The 22,122-nt window shown below is 44.2% G+C and overlaps 1 protein-coding gene and 1 long non-coding RNA gene across 5 annotated transcripts in view; one reads left to right on the forward strand and one right to left on the reverse strand.

Moving 5' to 3' along the window:
• The window catches only part of LOC117769329, a 17,613-nt gene extending 4,887 nt beyond the window's left edge, over positions 1-12,726 (forward strand). Inside the window, exon 3 of one of the 2 annotated variants that reach the window (XR_004615197.1) lies at positions 12,594-12,726. This is a non-coding gene — a long non-coding RNA (uncharacterized LOC117769329). Of the gene's footprint in view, positions 1-9,789; positions 9,901-12,593 lie in introns of those variants that run through there. The other variant, XR_004615201.1, reaches the window with a different exon arrangement.
• LOC117769057 (hexokinase-1-like) overlaps positions 1-18,403 on the reverse strand; it is a 19,485-nt gene extending 1,082 nt beyond the window's left edge. The window contains exons 1-18 of one of the 3 annotated variants that reach the window (XM_034597766.1): positions 18,389-18,403; positions 15,197-15,372; positions 12,614-12,776; positions 9,844-9,992; positions 8,344-8,463; positions 8,119-8,214; positions 7,888-7,987; positions 7,464-7,647; positions 7,004-7,159; positions 6,694-6,927; positions 5,628-5,932; positions 4,343-4,491; positions 3,964-4,083; positions 3,727-3,822; positions 2,420-2,519; positions 2,098-2,281; positions 1,761-1,916; positions 786-1,019 (exon numbers count right to left, since the gene is read on the reverse strand). In XM_034597766.1, coding sequence (XP_034453657.1) covers positions 786-1,019; positions 1,761-1,916; positions 2,098-2,281; positions 2,420-2,519; positions 3,727-3,822; positions 3,964-4,083; positions 4,343-4,491; positions 5,628-5,932; positions 6,694-6,927; positions 7,004-7,159; positions 7,464-7,647; positions 7,888-7,987; positions 8,119-8,214; positions 8,344-8,463; positions 9,844-9,992; positions 12,614-12,776; positions 15,197-15,259 — 2,609 coding nt within the window. In that variant the 5' untranslated portion in view covers positions 15,260-15,372; positions 18,389-18,403. Of the gene's footprint in view, positions 1-785; positions 1,020-1,760; positions 1,917-2,097; positions 2,282-2,419; positions 2,520-3,726; positions 3,823-3,963; positions 4,084-4,342; positions 4,492-5,627; positions 5,933-6,693; positions 6,928-7,003; positions 7,160-7,463; positions 7,648-7,887; positions 7,988-8,118; positions 8,215-8,343; positions 8,464-9,843; positions 9,993-12,613; positions 12,777-15,196; positions 15,683-18,388 lie in introns of those variants that run through there. The other 2 variants (XM_034597681.1, XM_034597857.1) reach the window with 2 other exon arrangements.
• Positions 18,404-22,122: the final 3,719 nt, after the last annotated feature.

Here is a 22,122-nt window from a genome sequence, read left to right on the forward strand (position 1 = left end):
GCAGCAGAGCGAGGAAAGTCCATTCAGGACGATGAAGTTTGACCTCATCTGGAGAGTTGTGTTACTGCAGTTGTCCAGCGAACACATCAACATATTAATCTTACCTCAATGAGTCCACTCGATGAGGTGCTACTACTTGATTCACAGTAGAACCAGGATCTTAGCCTTAAGATGTCTTTGTGAAAGTACTTTAAAAGTGGTTGACGGGAAACCCAGAGCTGTAGTGGTTCTGTTGCGTGAATATAGATTATTATGGGAGTTCTTTGCTTCCATGTGTGGTCCTTCAGCTGGAGAGCAGGACGTACGGACTGACTGTTTAGATTTTGTAATGCTTTCACTTAAAACCCTGCGCGAGCACTCCAGCAGCTCCTGCTTGTGCTCAAACTGCACTTGCACTCACGTTGGCTGCTGCTTGGACACATTTCCTTTGCTCCAGCTTTGGTTCTCCTCTGCTCTCAGGTTTCTGACTGAAATTGGGTGTTTGAAGATTTAAACCTTTTTATAGACGTTTTAATTATCTTTTAACACCAAATCCTCATCAACCTTGTCGGTCAACTCTCCTCATCATGACTCTGGGACTCTGCTGTCGAGGGTTTCTAGACTTTAAGGTTTTACATTCTCAAAAGAAGCCCACATAACGCACCAGTGGAAAGAAACACTGAACAACTATACGTCTCCTTTAAATGTCTTTTGTCTGTGTGAAAAAGTTATTATAAAATGTGATTCAAACGATTGATTGACACAAGGACATAAAAAGGATGCATTACGATGTTCCTGTGTCTTACTGTGGGTGCAGCTTGTAGAGCGTGCCGTCCACGCCCACGGTGATGTCCAGGTGGTCCAGGCCTCTGTTCTCACGGATCTTGTCCACCACGGCAGCCATCCCGGCTCCACAGATCTGAGCCGCGCGGCGGGACACGGTGCCACACACCTCTTTCACGATAATACTGTCATCACAGGTGCTGTCGAGCCCCAGCTGCTGCAGGATGGCCCTGACCTGCAGCAGCGCCAGACGATCGCTGTGGAGCACGAGGGGGAGAGCGAGTCAGAGGTCAGCCGACAGCAGTAAAGTCACCGGATACCTCACAGCTGTTCCCAGAGGCCAAGGTGGGCTTAGACGGTGTATAAACTAAGTCGTCACAGTGCGTCGCCCCCCCCCCCCCCCTCCTCTCATTCATGGGTGTGTTATCCCTCTAGATGCTACTTTTCTGTGAACAATGCTGCTTAAGCACACGCTTTCATGCAGTTATCCTCTCAATCATAGCAGCTGTTTGGCGTGTTTTCATCACAGATTGTGTATAAACAGATACGAGCAGATATTTAACGTTTCAGATGTTTTATATCCAACAGTGGTTAAAGGATAAAACCAGCAGAGATGTGGTGCGTTCACTTTAATACAACTTTCTTTGGCTTAAAATGAGAAAATATATATATATACCGCAACTGACAGAGTGCTACAAAAAGTTTGGTTTTAAGAAGACGAGAATCTCTGCAGACAAGTTAAAGCTCCCATGAAATTATTTTACCTCCCACGTCCCAGGAAGGTAATGTTTCTGGAACAGTGTGAAAAAGAGTCTGTCCCGGGAGCATTAACTGAGACATTCTCGTCTTCTGGTTTTCATCACTTGTGTCCTGCACAGGTTTTTATCAAGTTTAGAAGTGCTTCCTTTCTTATACGTCCTCATTATAGTTTGGTTTTTACCTTGAAATACTCGACATAGTCTTGATTTGTCTGCCTCGAGATAACCGGTGCGACTCACCTCTCTATCTGCGACAGGAACTTTGTCTCGAAGATGCCCGTGGTCTTCAGCGTCTCTGAGATTTGTCCCCGGAAGAGGAAGCCACGCTTGGTCAAATCGATCAAAATCTGCCTGACGATCTCTCCCAGGTACATGCCGCTGCACATCTTCTCGTATCTGGCCATAAAAGACAAGGAGACAAATCTTTAGATCGCGGCAAGATTGACAGAAAACCCGTTAAAGAAATTCAAAGAGTTGGCAGGATGATTGTTTTTACAGAACTGCTACGACCTGTTCAACATGGACAGTAGAAGTGTTCAAATACTAAGATATACTTTAACATTTAAAACCCTTTGACCTTTGTTTGCCTTCGTTGAGTGAGTTCTCGTCCACCGCCTGGTCGTACTGCGTCCTGATGTCATCCAGACAGCCGTTGTCTCCGAACGCCCCCCACTCCATGTTGACGCACATGCGCCCCTCATTTCCGTCCACTGTCTCGATGTTCTTCATCTCCTCCATGTAACAGGCGTTACTGCCGGTCCCTGAGAGGACACACGCGGCAAACAGTCCATCAACCTCCACACTGAACTGACACTTTAAACACATGAAGTACAGAAACTTCTCTAGAGTCCATGTGTGGAAACAGCTTTCGATTCAAGTAGCAGTTGTTTAAAACTCACCTGCGATCAGTCCCACCTCACAAGTGGGTTCCTCGTATGCACAAGTCATCATCGTCCCCACTGTGTCGTTCACTATGGCAACCACATCCAGCTCAAACTCCTAAAACACAAGAAAAACTGGTCTCATTGCGAGGGACGATGAAACAACACATACGCGTTTCCATCAATCTCACGATTCATGATTCATGCTTTGTGTTATAATCCAGCAGAGACGCGGTTTGTTTTATTTCTCTTGATCTGCAAGGCACAAAATATCAGATTATTACTTAAATCCTTTATTCATGTTTCCATTGTGCATTACAGCAATTTTAATTCCATGTTCTCTGTCCGACAATTGGAAGGGCGTGTTGACAGAGAGATTAATATCTGACCACACGGAGCAGCATGCGCTTCACTCACATTCCTCCACAGGCTGAATCCATAACAAATACACAAGCTGTGTCACGAGCTCCGCCACACTCACAGAATACACAGGATCATGTTTGTCATCACTGTGGTGAGTCTCAGTCGAAACGAGCAGACACTCAAAGACACACTCTTCCTCTGAGAGAAGCTTCCCAGTGTTACAACACATGCTGTTTGCCACAATAACCACACACGGCTCCAGGTCCTCAATGCTTTACCTGCCAGCTACTGATTTACAGTCACTTAATACTTACTGGGTTCTCCATCTAAAAGTGTGAAATCAATGTAAGAATCTCAAAATGATCACATTTGAATATGAAAAGTTAATTTGGACTACTTCACCTTATCTTTAGTTATGTATTCTTCAGTAATCTTCATATCTGTCTTACTTGACAAAGGTCTTAAATATCATTCATCATCGTCTTAAAAGGTTAACTTTAACTTTAACCTGCAGACACCCAATACGATGTTGCTCTATTAAACATTTCATTTTGCATCGCCACATTATTTACGATTGTTCCTGAGCAGTTTAATTTCTCTACTTTATCAAAATGAACCAGTAGCTCTCTGCAGTAGAAACACAGTGAGCGGACGGCACCAAGTCAAAGCACTTAGGATCTGAAATCACTTAATAACATCGATGAACACGGTTAAAGATGATTTGATATGAGAACTGCATCAGCAAAGCAGCAGATATTAATTTTAATGAGCAGGAAAATGGTAAAAGCTTTAATTATTTAATATTGTTCCTTTTAAAGACTTTTAAAAAACAGTTTCTTTCTCAGTGGGAATAATTGTTTTACTGTGGCAGCACGTTAACGTCACAGTGAACATCATGAAGGCCGTGGGCACACTGTGCTGTTGTCTGTGTTGCTGCAGTTCTAATACAAGTCTCACATTACCTCTTTCCTCTTGATTGCGTCCCGGAGAAGCTCCACCACGTCCTCGCCCTCGCAGTCTGTGGCCTTGAAGCCTTTGGTCCAGGTTACGAGAATCCCCTGCAGAGCATACAAGTCTCACTGAGGACAAAATCTACAGCGTTGAAATAAACTCTTTGCCAAAAGCACGACACGCGATAATCGTCTGCAGAACGGCTCGTCCTGACTAAATCATGGAAGGGCAATCTGTGGAGAACATACTGCGTCCAAGCTGGTCTGATGGCAGGGGAAGGAGAAGGTGAAGCCGAGCGGCAGTCGAGCACTTTTCATTCCCATGTAGTCCAGGAAGTCGGAGATGCAGTGCACAATGTGGTCAAAGAGCTGGAAAGAGAGAGATGCTGTTAGCGGTTAACAAACGTAGAGATATGGTTTGCTTTGCTCATACTTTGGTTTCTATGGTGAGAGACGTGTTGGTTTCCACTTGTCAAACTCCACAAACACACAGATTTGTATAGACTCGTCCTCCAAATGTGGTTTATAGTGAATAGAAATGGGAATAAATCTACGTCAAAAAGTACAGCACGGAATTAAATCTATTTCCAAGCCGAAAAGACGATTTTACGTGAGAAATCCTCATTACCTCTTCTCCAGTTCCCTGCATGACCTCTATGGGAATCGCGTAGATTTTGTTGTGCATCTCCACCGACCGCCTCTTCCCGCTGCGAATCTTCACCAGAAGCACACGGAAGTTTGTCCCTCCGAGGTCCAGAGCGAGGAAATCTCCGTTCTCTGTGTTTACAAGAACGTTCTCGTTAGCCTGAGAAGCAGCAGATCTTAATCTGTTGCCAGGGAGTCGACTTTTTAACTTTGAAATGTAAAACACAGGATTTGAACATCAAAAGTTAATAATGATTCGCAGGTTTTCATTACAGCAGGAACGTTTAAAGCTTTGTTAATAAAAATACGAGGCATTTCCTCTTGGATTTAAATGGTCATGTTCTTGTCTGAACAGGTCTGTGACGTTAATCCTCTCCACTGTCATTAGTTGTAAACCATAAGCAATGGAGGGTTAATCTGATGATGGCGTGACGGGGGCGGACTGTGGATCTTTTTTAAATAATGCAGAGGAGCCGGATTCTCTTGTTCTTGCTTCGTCTGCGTCTTGTCTCGTCTTGAATGTTGGAAAACTGCCAAGTGGTAAAGCCTCCGGTGACTCGAACACAGGACGACACGTTCAGTTCGAGTTGTTTAGCACTTTGTTGATGTGAGACATTGAAACCTGATGTAAATGGAAGAACTGCTTATAAGTACTGCTTTTCTGGTCTTCATGGACTGATGGACAATATGGGGTTCAGCATCAAGGACACTTCTACGTGCAGACTGGAAAAGCAGAGGATCGGATCACCGACCTTCCCGTTAGTGAGTGACCCGCTCTGCCTCCTGGTCATAGTGTAAATCAAGATGGACGACACGTCTCCACCTCCTCCCACGAACTCTGTCATTTTACGAATTCTGAGCCAAAGTCTACACAGCGGCGATCGGGGGGGGGGGGGGGGGGGGGGTTGTGAGATTCTAACGCTACTCACGCTCAACTAATCACAAGTCAGCTGTCAATCATTAAATCTCAGTCCGCATCAGGAGGCTTATTTATGGCCTATACTGCAGCCAGCCACCAGGGGGCCCAGTGAGACTGAGGGACCTTTGGGAAGCCCTCATGTCGTCCATCTTTCTTTCACAGTCGCATGTTAACGAGAACTCGACAGATCTGATCAATAAACCGCAGCAATGTCTCGAATCCCATTAAAGTGACTTGTTGACGTTACAAATACTTTCCCCTGCGTTCTTCACGTAGCTTCTACTCTGTGATGTAAAGCCAGTAAATGGTATTTTTACTAGAATAATATCAACTTCATCTTTCTAATCACCTGATCCATCCGGTGTAGTTCGGACAAAGGTGGGCAGCATTTTGACGGCAGCCTCCTTGTGGCTGTCCTTCTTCAGGCCTCTCTCGATCTCGGCCCTCATGCGTTTCTTCACCTCCAACAGCTGCGCTTTGCTCAGCCGGAACTCCGCCAACGTCTGCTGGATCTGGCGCGACTGCTCCGTCAGCCTGTACGCCACCGCCGTTACCATGGCAGCACCCTTCGCACTCCCACTCTCAGACAGCAGGAAGCGCACGTCTGAGTCCGGGACCAAGCGACGCACCGTCTTGTGCAGGCGGCGAGCGTATCTGTGCAGAGAGCAGCAGACATCCACAGTCAAGAGAGAGGCGTCACTTATGTAACCGAATCCAAACCGTCACAGACTCTTTGACAGGGGGAAGATGCTGTGCAGTATTTGAGAGGATTTTATTAACTCTGTTTCTCACCTCCATTGATTTATCTCAGTTCTATATGAAGACAAACTCGTACAGAACTTCACAGAAAAGATGTATCCGACATATTCTTGAATGTAAAATCCAGCACATGACTTAATGGAGCCGGTCGATGTCTTTGAAGTCATTGACCTTGATATTAATCTGGATTTATGTCATCATAATATGGCATAATCTCATGTAATCTCATCAATGACCCGTATTTCAGTGTTGTCCATTAAATTATGCTTTATTGTTTGAGTCCAGATACAAAACCTAAAGAAGTAAATGTCAGTTTTTGTTCAGAATCATTACTCTTGTAAAATAAGGTCATGATTTGATTTTACTGAGATTCAATTGAAGCTGAATAATCAGCAAATCACTTGGGTTTTATAAATGAACCTAAATTAAAAACAGAAGTGAGTTTGGAGATATTATTTAAAACTCCTCTATTCGTCAGATGATCTAGTTTGAAGGATTTATCTGAACTATTTCCTTGCTGTGATTTCCAACCTCTGTATTTGCCGTTTAATTCTCGCTTTGTTGTTCTTGAACGTCAAACATGAAGACGCTGCATCATGGGAGCATCACTTCTGTGTTTAACTCTCCCTCGGCCTCCTGCATGAAGCAGTACTCACTGCGGGTGCATCTTGTACAGGGACCCGTCGATGCCCACGGTGGTGCGCAGGCGAGCGACTCCTTTGTTTTCCTTTAGGCGAGAGAGGATGCCTCCCAGTGTGGATGCAATTAGATTTGCCGAACGGAAAGACACGATGGTGCACACGTGCTGCACGGCCAGGCAGTCTTCATCCGACGGCTCCACCCCGAGCCTGGTCAGGATTTCCATGCACTTCTTCAGTCCTTCCTTAGTCCTAAAATTAGAGGGATTCGTCATTATTCAGAATGCCGTCCATGCACCTGCAGGACTGAGTCGTTCTGCTCACTCACTTTTCGATGGCAGAGACGTGTTTGGTCTCGATCTTCCCTTTGGTCAGGAGCTCGGGGGTTATCCGTCCCTCGAACAGCAGGCCCTCTTTGGCCATCTTGACCAGAATGAGTCGGACCAGCTCTCCCATGTACATCCCACTGGCCATCTTCTCGAACCTGAGCACAGGGAAGGAACCGGTTTGTGTCAGCTGATGCATCACGGACAGGAGGAACTCTTTTTCTGTTACATAACAATGTGGTTGCGCTTCAGGAACAAAAATCGATCTTTTCTAGAATAGTGTGTAAAAGAAAACATGCTCGTTACACATTAAGACAACAACAGCATCCCCACGAATTCAAGCAGACCACTTTGTCAAAATGTGCTGATGTGGCTGATCAGAAACATGTCAACATCCAGCTTTCCTGCAGAAAAGATTTCTGCTAAAAACTAAAACTTGAGTTTTCAAAGGAGAATTCTTACAGCTGCTTCCCTGGGTTGATGGAACCTCTGTCGATCTCGCGGTCAAACTCTGTGCGAATGTCCTCCAGGGACCCGTCGTCCCCGAAGGCCCCCCACTCGGTGTTGATGCACATCCGGCCTTCGTCTCCCTCCACCAGGTCAATGTGACGCAGCTCCTCCATGTAGCAGGCGTTGGTTCCCGTCCCTGAATGGAGGCAGAGCCGTGTGATTCACATTACGTATGCTCTCTGGAGGAGGTTGAGGGTATTGACTCAACAATGCCAGTCAGGTTATGATACCTTTGGCGCCCTCACATGTAGAACTGTGCTCACGGTGCTTTGACAAGCTTGTTTAAGGTTTTTAGATCTCGTGAGAAAGTACGTTTCTCACTGACGAACCGCAATGACGTGTTGTCACATCAGTTTGTGGGATCGACTGTCCTCACCTATAATGATGCCCACTTCACAGCGCTGGTCGTCAAATCCGCAGGTCATCATGGTGCCGGTCGTGTCGTTAACCACCGCCATGATGTCGGCGTCACAGTCCTGGGGAAAAAAAAACAGGATTTGTCAAGACAAAACCCCAAATTGCAGCTTTGTTTGGTCTCTTCCACCACAACTGTTCCATCATGGGACAAACTAATCTGTAGAATAGTTGAAAAGGAAAAAACCCTCACCCCTCGTTTCTTGATGGCCTTGTTCAGAAGCTTCACAACGTCCATTCCTTCAACGCCACTGGCTTTAAACTTCTTCGTCCATGTCACTAAGACCGCCTGTAAAACAATTGGTTTCATAAGAGACCAGACTTAGTAGTCTTTCTATCTACATCATCAAAAAGGACATTTGGCCGCTTTTCAGAGCACGTTTAGAGGAAATACACAACACGTTATATACATGTTTACCTCGTCCAGTTTGCTTTGGGCGCAGGGGAAAGAGAAGGTCAGTCCGACAGGAAGCTTTTTGTCCTTGATTTTCTGCTTCTCCATGAAATCAGCCAGGCAATCTGCGACGTGACCAAAGAGCTGCGAACAGAGGACATTTAAACAGCTGTGTTAAATATATATATAACGAGACGGTGGAACTAACAAACATTAGACACTTCACTTTTAATATAAGACTTTGTCTCACATGCACCGCACACTCACTACTTCATCATCACCCCGACTTTCATTCAGAAAACATCAGCAGTCAGTTGACGTAAGAGTAAGAGAGAATGACGGATTCAAAAGTCTGGACATGATTGATTGACAAGCTTTACGAACATCATGTGATCAACTTGATTTCTTTCAGCTGTTTTCAGAAATGTAATTAGTACGGCTCCTCTTTTCCATTCTGAGATATTTGTTATCTTTCAGTTTCACGTCTGTCAGGCGTAAGAAACCTCATCAACACGTCCTCGTTCGCTCGTTTGAATTATCGAGGTATTTTCCTGCTGTTTTCTCACATGGACTCACTCTGACAATTTCTGGACATTTTACACGGGGGGGGGGGCTGTTAGGACACTTTCAGGAAAATGTCCGGGTGTGCAGTTCACGTTTTCTGAGCACTTCTCTAAAACCATTCTTTGTAACTAGCATATTCTGTTATATTTATCTAAAATCACCCCGTTCATCTGAGCCACTTTGTTAACAAACCTGTTCTTATATCACGTTACATTTCTGAGCAGCTGCCCCGTCCACATTTCACTAAACAGCATCTGTCCTGTTCTGTCTGCGTCTCCGTCCTGCTCTGGACCAATCGCGCAGCCACGGACCGGGCGTCCATGTTTTGGTGATCGTGTTACAATGCGACCGCCAGCTGTTCTCTGCAGGTTCAGTGTAGGTCAGCGCTCGTTCTGACGTGGCGCTCTTTGCTCTCAGCGTTACTGCGGAGGTAGTTTTACACAAAGTGATCTGCGGCCTGACCTTCAGTGCGGCCGCGCTCTGAGTAGAAACAATCCACCGTCTGACCCGGGTCGGGCTTTGTTGATAAAAGGGATTACAACACCAGGACATGTTCAACACAGTCTGGTGCTTGTTTTTAGCAACAGCCATCGATTTTGTTTTTGTCTGTTTAGGAAAAATCAAAGAAAGTTGAACCCTGAGGTTTAAAATACAAGGCTGGAAAGTTAAGGGTAAATTTAACTAGAATGTCCCTCAGTGGACCTTGTCCCTCAGTGGACCTTGTCCCTCCACCAGGGTCCAAAAGTCCAATTAAAGCAATTCTCCTAAATGTACCTGATTTATTTATTTTTATTTTTCAAGATGCTTGAATGATTCCTTTGGGAAATTGGTGAAAATGACAATTAATTAATTGGCTCATGTTTTGTGGAAATCCGTTAATTAGTTTGTGTGCGATCCTGCTCACAGGTGGGAGGGGCTTCACCTCCTTGGCAGAGGTCAAACTAGAGGACGTGTGCTCACCTGAGTCCCGCTCCCGTGGATGATGTCATCAGGGGTCTCGTACACCTGGCTCTCCATCTGAACCGGCTGCTTCTTGTCCCGCGTCACTTTCACCCGCAGGATCCGAAAGTTAGAGCCCCCGAGGTCCAGCGCTATGAAGTCTCCCTTTTCTGACAGAACGACAGACACATGTAGAGATTCCTATGAAAGGGTCTGTGAGACACACCTGTCAGTAGGATACAGGTCCAGATACAAGAGGCCATCTGACAAGTGAATTCAAATCCCCAAGGGGCCGGTAGCAAATCACAATACATTTACTAACGAGGAGAAAATGTGTTTTTAATTTCCAGAAGATTTCTTGTCATTCCCAAACATGAGGTTACGTGTAAATAAATATATAAAGTATTGCTGCACAATGAAAAGTCCATCAGTTTCTCTCTCTTCCCATTATTTGGATGCAGATCACAGCTGTCTGTCTGAATAATGTAGATCTGTCTCGAGTGTGTAATAAAAATCGGGAATGATTGAAGTCGATCGTAGGATCTGAACCCGTCGGAACCTGAGGCCTGAAAAGAGAAACGTCCGAGATGCAGGAAGCAGCTCAGCTCGTTTCCCACTGAAGCTCTTATTGTGAAGAGGACGTGCAGCCGGGTGCAGAGGTGTCTGCTGCTCCGGGCAAGAAGCCCGAATGTAAACGGATCCTCCACCGAGAGAAGCAGCATCACGTATTCAGCTGGTTTCATTTCACCCACTGAAATATTTACTCACAACCTGGTGCCGGTCAGGACTTTGTCTTGGTTAAAAACTGAGTGTTAACCTGTCTGGACTGTGGCCCTTTTATTCTGGTTAAGACTAAACTGAAAATTCTGTTTCAAAATTAAGGGGAAAGCCCCCTAATTTATCTATATACCCTTATTTTGTATTTGTCTGACACTGATCTGAAGTGACTCACAATGCAAACGATAACACGCGTGTGGGCGGTTGCGCAGTGGGATCTGACCTGTGACCTTATGGTGTTGATTCAAGTCGGGAAGAATCCGTCCTCCCGACAAAACAACGTTCTTCATTTCATGACTCTGTGACTTTAGTGTTTGCTGCGTTGTGCTATTTATCCCCTTGACCTGCCTGGAATGAGCTGTGACCGGGCTCGACACACACAAGTGTTACTGACTTAGTGCAGAGCGTGTGTCCAGGTGATAGCCGCGTCCCGCCGCGACCCTGCAGTCGAGTCCCATCGACTCGTGGATATAAATAGAAAATCTACTCCAGCGTTGTGTTGGCAAACCTCTGGAATTGCATCTTTTGAGGAGTTCACCCAGTAAAAGATGATGTGATTTATGGATTGACTGGATTCCCACAGTGTTTATTTAAATTATCATCTGCAATGTTTTCATTACATGTAGAGTCCGACGTCCCCAGACATGAGTTGCGTTGACGAGTCGGTGGGTTCTCTGTTGTGTTTCAGACTCAAATCTAAACGGACTAAAGTTTAAATATGAGATTTACACTGGATTTGTGAGGGAAAGACTCAGATGAGTCTTTTTAACATTTATGAGCTTTTACTCGTAGACTGGTACACAGGAAGGTTTACTGACGTCATTAGAGCTCAGCCATGATTTCATTCACCCGTTGTCCTCACTCAGAGGGAAAGGAATGAGATTATCTGTCACTGAACCACAGCTCCGGTTACAGAGGAGGAACGTTTCTGGTGCAGCTGATCGAGCTTTTTCCCTGTGGCTCCAACTCTGCTTCCTGCCTTCAGACATTGTGTTGTAGTTGAAACCTGGAGCTATTTATAATATGAGCGAAGGCTGGAAGGTGACGGCGTCCCCCTCCTTGTTCGGGCCTCGGCTTGTAGGACAGCCACTTGATGTTATTTCTGTGTTTGGACACTGTTTACTAACAAGGACGAGGCAAGATGGCAGCATGCTTGACTTTGACCGGTGTGACTCTGTTCTGACCGGAGGTTTGATTCCACAGAGGACATTTAAAACAGTATCTACACACAGAATCCTCATTAATTCCATATTTATTTTGGTTTGTTTCCTCAGTAAATTCCTTATTGACCCGTAACCGCCGGATTATTAAAGGAACCTGAAACGAAAGCATGATTCACTTTGTTTTCCTGTAACGTCAATGTTATAGATGGTTTTCATCCGTCAGTGTTTGTATGTTATGAGACGAAGACGTCACGTGATTGTGTTGTTTGAACCCTTTGGCCCCCGAGGCTGAAACAATGGAGATCTACTGAGTCCACGTCCAGAGCACAAAGGGGCTTATGTTAACACATCAGCCCCTTTTTATTTTAACAGATCAGAATGAACCAATTTACAGTTCAGACTAAAGACGGTTTATAACTCAACGTGAGCCTGTCCTGTTGTTAAAGGACAAACTGTATCATGGGAAATACTGTTGTGATAAGAACTACCTGAAATGACAGAAGACATCTTTGAGAAACAATTTTTTTAGTTTGGTCCACGTCCAATAACATGAAGGAGGCAGGGTTCATCAGCTATACTGCAGCCAGCCATCAGGGGGCGATCATCAACGGTCACTAAAGGGTCTTATTTAAGAATAATGTGTTTTTATTACCTGCTTTGAGGCAAACTTCCAAGTAATGTCTAAAAGTGAAGTTGGCAACAACTCCTAAATCAAGTAATTTTAATACTTGCTTTAAGTCGTGAAGCACGTTCAAGCAAATGTTTCCCTCATATCTCATGAATCTTAAATTATTACTAATGTCCAGTTGGAAAGACGTTTTATTCCCTGAGACTCTTGATGTAAACTCTACCTGATCCATCGGGGATGGACCTGACGAAGGTGGGCAGCATCTTGACGGTGGCGGTGGTGCTGGTGTCACGGCCGAGCCCGTTTTCCATCTCCCTGCGGAACCGGTTCATGACGTCCCTCAGCGTCTCGTCCGAGAAACGCATGGAGTACAGGTACTTATCGATCTAAGGTCCAGGACGAAGACACAAACACAGGGAGTCGGGGATTGTTCAAAAATACAAACCTACACATTGAAAACAATTCAAAACGGTTCATTTACAGTTTAGACAGCAATTGATTTAAAGATAAATCTGGACGAGGGGTTTATAACTTTCTGAGAAACTTTAGATTGTCTCTTTATTATTTGCAAAGATATCTTGACGGATGAGTTTCAAAAGGTTATCATCTGGAGATAAACTCTTAGTTATTTTGAACACAGACACACACAGACACACACACAGACACACACACACACACACACACACACAGGTGAAGACATTCCCCTCCTGTCTAGGCAGCGCTCAGGATAATAAGTCAGTGTGCAAAGCAGGTGCCGGTAACCATGGTAACATCAAGTTTAAATTCATGCTGTGTCACTGATTAACTCGTGACAATAGCCACGTGTTAAACTTTAACTTCACTGACAATAATCACAGTCCCACTGACAGAAACATTTCCGCTGTGGTTGGTTTTCTCCATTCCATTTTTAATTCGTAGCACAAACACAGGATAACTCCTTCCACCCCAGTTTCACTTCAGCTACGTTGGCCACCAGCTCGTTGGTGTTTTCTGGGCCATTGTTCCTCGGTAAGAATTTGACCTCTTCCCCTGAAATGTTCCACCCAAAGTTCGACCCTTGTGCCAGGACACCTCGCGTTGTGTGACCACTTCCTTGACTCTGAGCCTCTGAACCAGAGCATGTTTTCATGATGTCTAAAAAACAGTGGCAACACAATAATCAGCTGCTCTAAAACTGCCACTCTGTGCAGTTTAATTGTTGAATTACAGTTAATGCAATCTAATTAGGGGATGTGTGTTGGGGGTGGGGGGGGATTTGCTCTGGACACTCACTGTTGTTGTTACATAATCACACAGTGCATGCCATGGGGCACACTGGCCTATTCTGTCCACACACTTGTTTCCCATCAGGCCTCTCTGTGTAGCGTCACTATTTTTAGCCTCTCAGAAAAAAACAGATGTAACGTGAGGGTCGTAAAAACACCGTAGGAGACGATTTCCTAAAAATAATGAGCAGAAAACAAGACCCTTTTCTATTCCCGTCCTCCGTCACACATCGGTCAGGCAGTTTAATCGTTCAGTTATTCTACGTCTTTCTTTTATACGCACAAGAAACATCCCTAACATCCTCTACCAGCTTGTTCCGAGGATTCTAAAACGAACTTTAACGATCCCACGGCGCGGAGATGCACTCGTTACAGCAGCAGAACGAGGGAGAAAGAGTATAAAAATATAATAAAATAGGCCATAAAATAGAATATAAAAGTAAATACAAAATATAGAGAACGTGTTCATAATATAAACATTAAATACAGACGCTCTTGAGTAAAGTTCTAACATTTATTCGAAGTTGAGTGATTTTGCCATTATGGCGTATTTGTGGCAACACTGGGACAAGTGTTCAGTTTGTATCAAACATAGTTAAATGTGAATTTGTCCTAAACTTTGCCTTTAAAGGTTATTGTTTCCTGTTTTCAGTTCGTGGAGATGAACCCACTTTTTGTGTGAGAGGTTAAAGTTCTGTAAATGTGTGTTTTACTGTCACCACTCTTCTTCAGGTCATTTAGGCTCATAATAGTAAAGTAGTAAAGTATTAAGTCTTATTCAGGGTTTAACTGTTCAGTGAACTTTCATCCTTTCACACCAGAACTGTCAGGTTACGCTACGTCGGCCTACTTCATCATTGGCACGTGCAAATACTGCACAGTGACATCACGCGTGACATCACTCCCCCTCCACTCCCCCTCCACCTCTGCCCACTCCCCCTCCCGGGAACATCTTGCTGCTCTCTCATCCAATCCGGTGGCTGGTTTCTACTCATCCTCAGGTCAGTGTCTCTGGAGCCAGCTCACATTTCTCTGCTGATGAATTTCACGCCTTTGCCCCCCGCAGACATAACAGAATGACGAGGAGGAACGAGGGGAGAGAGGGAAGAGGAGAGAGCAGGGTAAGAAGGAGGGAGCGGAGGAAGCAGGTGAGGGAGGGAGGGACGACTTCCCCAGCAGCCGCTCACAGACACCTGTCTGCTTCTGACGCCCTGGCAACCGACGCTCCGGAAACACTCGATGGCGAGAGTCTGTCTGCAGCACGTCGCCACCGCCGCTCGACCACAGCCCTCGTCAAGGACACCATGTCCAACACTGTGAACCCACCTGAACAAACTAAAACACAATCAAATCCCCGGTGGAGTTCATCATGGCCTCCCTCCACTTCCCAAATCCCCCCCCCCATCCTCCCCCAGCCTGATACGCCCCACAGCCTCATGTACATGCTGCCATGTTAACCGGCGTCCATGTCCGCCCACCCGGCCGCCGTCACATCGCACATTCCTCTCCAACACGAAGGCACCGCAGCCTCTCGCACTCACCTTCTTGAGCTGATCATCCTTCAACTCGGTGAAGTAGTAGGCCAGAAGCTGAGCGGCTATCATCTTGGCTGCACGTCCGCCAGGAGCTGTCAGCGACTAGGAGGCGGTGAGAGAGTGGAGGAGGAGGAGGGAGAGGAAGGCTGCCGTCCCCCCACAGGGATCCCTCTTTATCCTGACGCGGAGGAGGAAGCAGGCCGCGGCCGAGCGCCGTGACAAGGCAAGGTTAAAGGGAAAAGGTCTGGTGGAACAGGAGTGCAGCAGTGGTCGTGCCTGCTAGTCTGCGACGGGCACACACTCACAGCCCCTATCTCACACACACACACACACACACCCACCCACACACAGCACGAACACACACACACACTGAAACCCACAAGCACACACAGAGGCTGGGTTTGTGTGTGTCTCCTCCCTCTGAGCTGCTGGCTCCCTGTTAGCTCTGGGGAGATGCAGCAGCTCTGCACTGGAGTGGTGGTTCTGTTATACCCTGCCCCCACCGAGCACTCTGATTGGCCGAGCAGGGGAGAGGAGGGGGCTTCTCCCACAGCAGTGAGGGAGGGGGGGGGAGAGAGGGAGGGAGGGGTGGTCTGAGCTGAGGGAGGAAGCTGCTCCTGCATGATAACCTGCAGGCGGCCATCGGCACAGGCAGCCAGAGACGTTCCTCAGCCGGCCACCACGTCCCACCACGTTGCCATGGCACCCAGAGGTGGACGTGCAGCGGGGCAGGGCCGCCACATGATGACGTCATCCCCCTCTCTTCCCGCTGCATCACACTCCTGCAGCGTCGCAGCATCACATGCAAACTGTGACACGCGCTGCCGTTAGAGAAGCAGACTCGTGACTGACGGTTTCTTATCTCCTGTCACAGTGTCGCAATCCTCTCAGCAGGACGTGAGGGCGACTTTCACACCACAACTCACAGTATCTGCTTCGAAATCATAACATTTAAACCTCTTATTAGAAATATCTGGGCATTGATGTTCACTCCGGACCTCGGGAAGATGGAGAAGTCTCTTTTCAATATTCATAAAAGTCATAGAAAGGCACAAAACATTTCCCTGATCTGGGTCCACACCAGAATGTAATGGATACTTTATCCTTCCACCAAACTCTGTTTATATCTAATATTATATCTTATATTAAAAACACACGTACACATCAACCAGCCAACAAACGGACAGAGGTGAAAACAGAACCTCGTTGGCAAAGGTGATAACATCACTAAAGCAAAAAGAAAACTGGAAAAAACATCTGATCACATTTTTCTTCACAATCTTTTTTTAGTCGTGTGTCTTGTCGACGGGTCCTTGGTTCAAATCCCACAAAAGAGCCTCCAATACGGTAAAGGGACCTGCAGGGCTGGAGTTAAAGGTTCCATAACTCGGTGATATATATAAAAACAAAGGGAAAGTAACGCAATCAAACCACAGAGAAATGTACACAGCCATTATTAGATAGATGGATAGATAGATAGATGTATAGATAGATGAATAGAGAGATAGAGAGATGGATGGATAGATAGATAGAGAGATAGATGGATGGATAGATGAATAGAGAGATAGAGAGATGGATGGATAGATAGATAGATAGATAGATAGATGAATAGAGAGATAGATGGATGGATAGATGAATAGAGAGATAGAGAGATGGATGGATAGATAGATAGATAGATAGATAGATAGATGAATAGAGAGATAGATAGATGAATAGAGAGATAGAGAGATAGATAGATGGATGGATAGAGAGATGAATAGAGAGATAGAGAGATAGATAGATAGATGAATAGAGAGATAGATGGATGGATAGATAGATAGAGAGATAGAGAGATAGATAGATGGATGGATAGATGAATAGAGAGATGAATAGAGAGATAGAGAGATAGATAGATAGATGAATAGAGAGATAGAGAGATAGATAGATGGATGGATAGATGAATAGAGAGATGAATAGAGAGATAGAGAGATGGATGGATAGATAGATAGATGAATAGATAGATAGATGGATAGATGTATAGATAGATGAATAGAGAGATAGAGAGATGGATAGATAGATAGATAGATGAATAGAGAGATAGAGAGATAGATAGATGGATGGATAGATGAATAGAGAGATGAATAGAGAGATAGAGAGATGGATGGATAGATAGATAGATGAATAGATAGATAGATGGATAGATGTATAGATAGATGAATAGAGAGATAGAGAGATGGATAGATAGATAGATGGATAGATGTATAGATAGATGAATAGAGAGATAGATAGATAGATGGATAGATAGATGAATAGAGAGATAGATGGATAGATGGATAGATAGATAGATAGATGGATGGATGGATGTATGGATGTATGGATGGATGGATAGAGAGATAGATGGATACTTTATTGATTCCCAAGGAAATGTAGGCATCACGTAGCTTAAAACCCACACACACATTAAAATGAGCCATCAACACGTCTGTAGTTTTGTGATGTCACAACTATAAAGTCACTGCGCACGGAGGTTATTCTTGATATTATTGAAGATGATCACCACGGCACCCAGAAGTCATTGTGTTGATGCATTTGCAGCTACAAGTCAAAAAGGTGGATTTCAGGAAGTCTTTCCAAGGATAGAAATCATCGAGACCCGTGAAAGGATTTCCTCTGACATGTCGTTCTGCTCACGTCCCCGTCCTTCCACCAAGTTTCACGAAAATCTGTGTTTTTGTCTGATGCTAACGGGCGAGAAGCAGTGAAAACATAAACCTCCTCAGTGGAGATAAATATAAGTCGGACTTTAAAACTAAAATCTGCTTGTCAACAGATATTAATGAATGAATTTCATCACATCATGATCCTTTTGAATGTCCAATGAGACCTGATGCAACAGATCTCAGCGTTGCCTCACATGGAGACGACCCCCCCCCCCCCCCCCCCCCTCCCCCCTGCAGCTCGGCTACGTCACGGCGCTCTGTGTGAAATCGCCGTGCCTGCTGACTCGATGACGTGCGACCCCTGTGACGTTCCTCTCTTTTCCAACGGAACTGCTGTGATTCAGGACTTCCCTCCTTGATGCCTGTGTGTCCGGGCCCATAACCCCCCCGGAGCCATCTTCTGCAGGCTGTAGCCAGGGGTCACGGAGTGCATGAATGAAAAGAACGACCTCCCTGTACTGTCTCTCCGCCGCTGGGCTAAAGAGCGAGGGGAGGAGGGGGAGGAAGAGGAGGAGGAGGAGGAGGAGGGGGGCTTAACATTCATTCACTCCTCTCAGAGGCAGAATACCCAGCGCGGTGTCATGGCTGCTTCAGGGTGACCTTCTCCACCGACCTTCAGTTGTGTCCCGAGTCCTGACACACAAACCCAGTACTGAACAGATCGCCAGTGAACCAGCGCACTGAGCCAGTGAAGGGCTCTAAAGACATTCACACATTCGAGGAAGAGTCAAAGTAAATTCACTGACAGACTTTATTTAATATTATAATTTTTAATGCTGTTTTTATTGCGGATCATTTCATTTTTTCATGGGGAGAAGTTATTTGTTTTTAAAATCTGTGAGATTAAAGCAACAGATGGATTAGAAATAAATCTCAGTTCATAAACCTGCAAAATAATCACATTAGTGATGACAGTTTCCTGATAATTACAAAAGGTGACGCTGGTACCAGGTCTTAAAAAGTCTTAAATCCAAATTTCATTCATTTGAATTTCAATAATCTAAATGATATGCCTTCAAAAGTATTAAGTTTGTTAAAAAGTCTTAAATATGTTTAAGTAAATGCTCATTTAATACTAATTTGGTCGCACTTTTTTTCTCGAGAATTGTTTTGGCATCATGAAAAGTTTGTAGAGTCTTTATTGTTCTTCTTCAACGTTTCAGCTTCTTTAACCGATCTTCAATAACGTGGAAGTGTCAGTAATTCTCCTTCCTTCACATCTGTCGCACTTTATCTTAAATCTCATTCATGATGGTCTTCGACTTGTTGAAACCTGCATGTGGAACAGTCCGACCTGATGGTGGCGCTAGCAGTCAGTAAAACCGTAGATATTCACAGCTCTGTCTTATTTGATGTTAGTTTTGAAGCGTTGGCCGAGACTATAGAGAACAATAAAGATATATGTGAAATAACTGATGATGAGCATCACTGTTTGCAGATGATGCTCATACTTAGACTTATTCCTGTGTGACTGATGGTTTGATTGAATATGGAAATATCTCAGCAGTGTTTTCTGTTGTGAGGTCAGATGGAGGAGACAGATTAATAACACATTAATAGAGCTAATTATGACCGATTCATGTTGCTCTTCTGAATCTCTTGTCTATGGTCAAACTAAACTATGAACAACAGCTTCCTGCGGTCAGACCGTAACTGGGACACAAATATTGACCTATTATCCAATAACTGAAAAGTGGAGTCTCTCCCCGTTAGTCACAAACAAGAAACGGTAGACAAACCGGTGATGTGATGCATTTCTGCCGTTTGTGCTCGTTTGGTCTGAAAGTCCATTAAAGTCCCGAGTGAGAAGTGAATGTTGCTCTGCAGCGACGAGGCCCCTCGAACTTCTCCGTCAGATTATCATGCTCCAATAATCTCCTTTATTCCCACTACAAACATGCTGTGTGCTGAGGCCCGAGAGAGGAGGGAGCATCAGCAGGAGACACACACACAGACACACACAGACACACACACACACACACACACACACACACACACACACACACAGACACAGACACACACCAGGTTTGGGGTTTTGTGCTGTAGAAGCTCATGAAGTTGTAGTTTTCACCCAGGAATGTATTTCTGTCTGGTTTTAAAAAGCTTAAAAACTTTTAAAAACCCGAAGATTAGATCTTAAAAAGTCTTAAATATGCTAAAGTGTATATATATACATGTATAAGTATATGTATTCTGGTCATAAATATGTTCCTCAGAACAGTGGAGAGGAGGAATGTTTGTGCAGCTGAAAGATTTGGATTTTAAAACATAGGACGAGATGGAGAGAATTACATTTGGAAATATGTTGAAAATAAACATTACAGATATGTTAATCAGAATCTAAGTTCTCTGAATGTAATATATCCCAGTTTTAAAAATGATTGTTCCTCTGTCATTAAACTTTTAAATATAAAAATAATTGTTCATATTTAAATCATATTTAACTTATTAAATGTTTGTCTTGGGCTTTGACTTAGTGTTTAATGTTTGCTGCAGTAAAACATCTCGTAACCTTGTTTTGAGAGGAACAGTTTAAATTAATTTAAATAAAGTTTATTATTATATGCAACAAAATACTTAATAAATCTGAGTTTCTCAGCGTAGTAAATATCAAAGTTTCCTATAATGGTGATAAACAGCATTTAGGCAAACTCAGCCACACTGACGCTTCAGATGAATAACAGCAGGGGGCAGCATTTAACCTTGAATAGGACAAACTGAATGAAATGTACATTGTTGACATGACCATCACTTTACTCTTCTGCAGAAACTCTGCATTGCAAAGAGGGAAAGTGAAGAGAGACACAAATAAAACATGTAGGATCATACGTCTGTGGAGTTTGAGCCGAGGGAATAAAAGTCAGGAGATATCTGCTGCATCAGTTCGGACCATTGTTCTAATTTAATCCAACTTTATGGAAGTGTGACGTTGAATTGGAGAATCACTTTTAAAATATGAACTGAGAGACGTAGCAGCGGGGCCTTGAAGTTGAATTGAAACATTTATATTTTATTTATGAGCTGACAGGACGGCTCCTGTTGCTCACTGGTCTCACACACACGTGATTAATATCTGTTATTATTGTATTTGCTTATTCATCAGGAGAATCCAGAGGTTTTAGAGGAGACACAGATTTTTGCTGCTTTTCAAAAACAGGGAATGTATCTTAAAATGTCTGAAGTGAACAACCTCCTGCTTGGTTCTTCATATATCTGACGTCTTCTGGAGCTCGTGTCTTAAGCCTCTTGTGTTCACTTTCACCCACTTGATTTTCAACGTAGTTTTCTGTTGCAACACTTTTGTTTTGTCTTTTGTTTTTCCTCTGTATTTTGCACCAGGACAAATCTAAAGTCTTCTCTGGTCTGGAAAAAAGTAGGTTAGAATCATTTTAACAGGTTTTAAAAGGTCGTAGGTCTTAAAAAGTCCTAAATTTGAGTTATTAAAACCTAATAAACCCCTGTATCAGAATTACACAAAATGTCCCCCAATTTAAAGGAAGGATGGAAGAACTCTGGTGCTGGTGTGAATTAAGAATCCAGGATGTATCTGGGGGCATTTGTCTACATTTGTTATTTTTCTGGGGGAAAATGCACAACTGTTGATTTTTCCTTATATATTTTTCCATCCTTTTTTCTCTATATTTGGTCCCATGACAAATCTAAAGCCTGGAAATGTTCCCACACTGCTTCTCTGGTCTGGAGAACGTGTATTAAATAGGTTTGAATAATTTCCCACTGTGGTGAAAGTTGAACTCCTCTTTCCTCCTCACTCGCATTTATCTGCGTCACTGACTAATATCTGTGTCTTTCTCGAGGCTTCCACTGGGAGTCGCCAAAAATAATCTGACATGTCTAAAATCCTCCACTTGGAAACACAGATATGTCAAATGTTTTTATGAGCTTTTATTGTGTTCGTGTATTTTATAGATTAAGATGTGAGCAGGGTTTCAGACCAGTGTCCTTCAAACTGAAAAGTGCAGGTGACCTTTTAAAGTGAAGTCCCAACAACCTGTCGTCTTGTTAATGAACTCGCGTCCTCCTTTGTGTTGCACTTTGGACAGAAGACGAGACACACACACATGTTTTCTTCCTCTCAATCCTCACTTATAGTATTTTTAAATAGTGCGAATATAAAAAGCTGCAGCGGCTCTTGGACAGTGGGAATCGGGGGTATCACTGTAACGCAGGCGCTGCAGATAAAAATAGCCCGAGTGCTGCTCACATGTGTCGAGG

This window comes from Hippoglossus hippoglossus, chromosome 1 (genome assembly GCF_009819705.1).
Source record: "Hippoglossus hippoglossus isolate fHipHip1 chromosome 1, fHipHip1.pri, whole genome shotgun sequence".
NCBI lineage: Eukaryota > Metazoa > Chordata > Actinopteri > Pleuronectiformes > Pleuronectidae > Hippoglossus > Hippoglossus hippoglossus.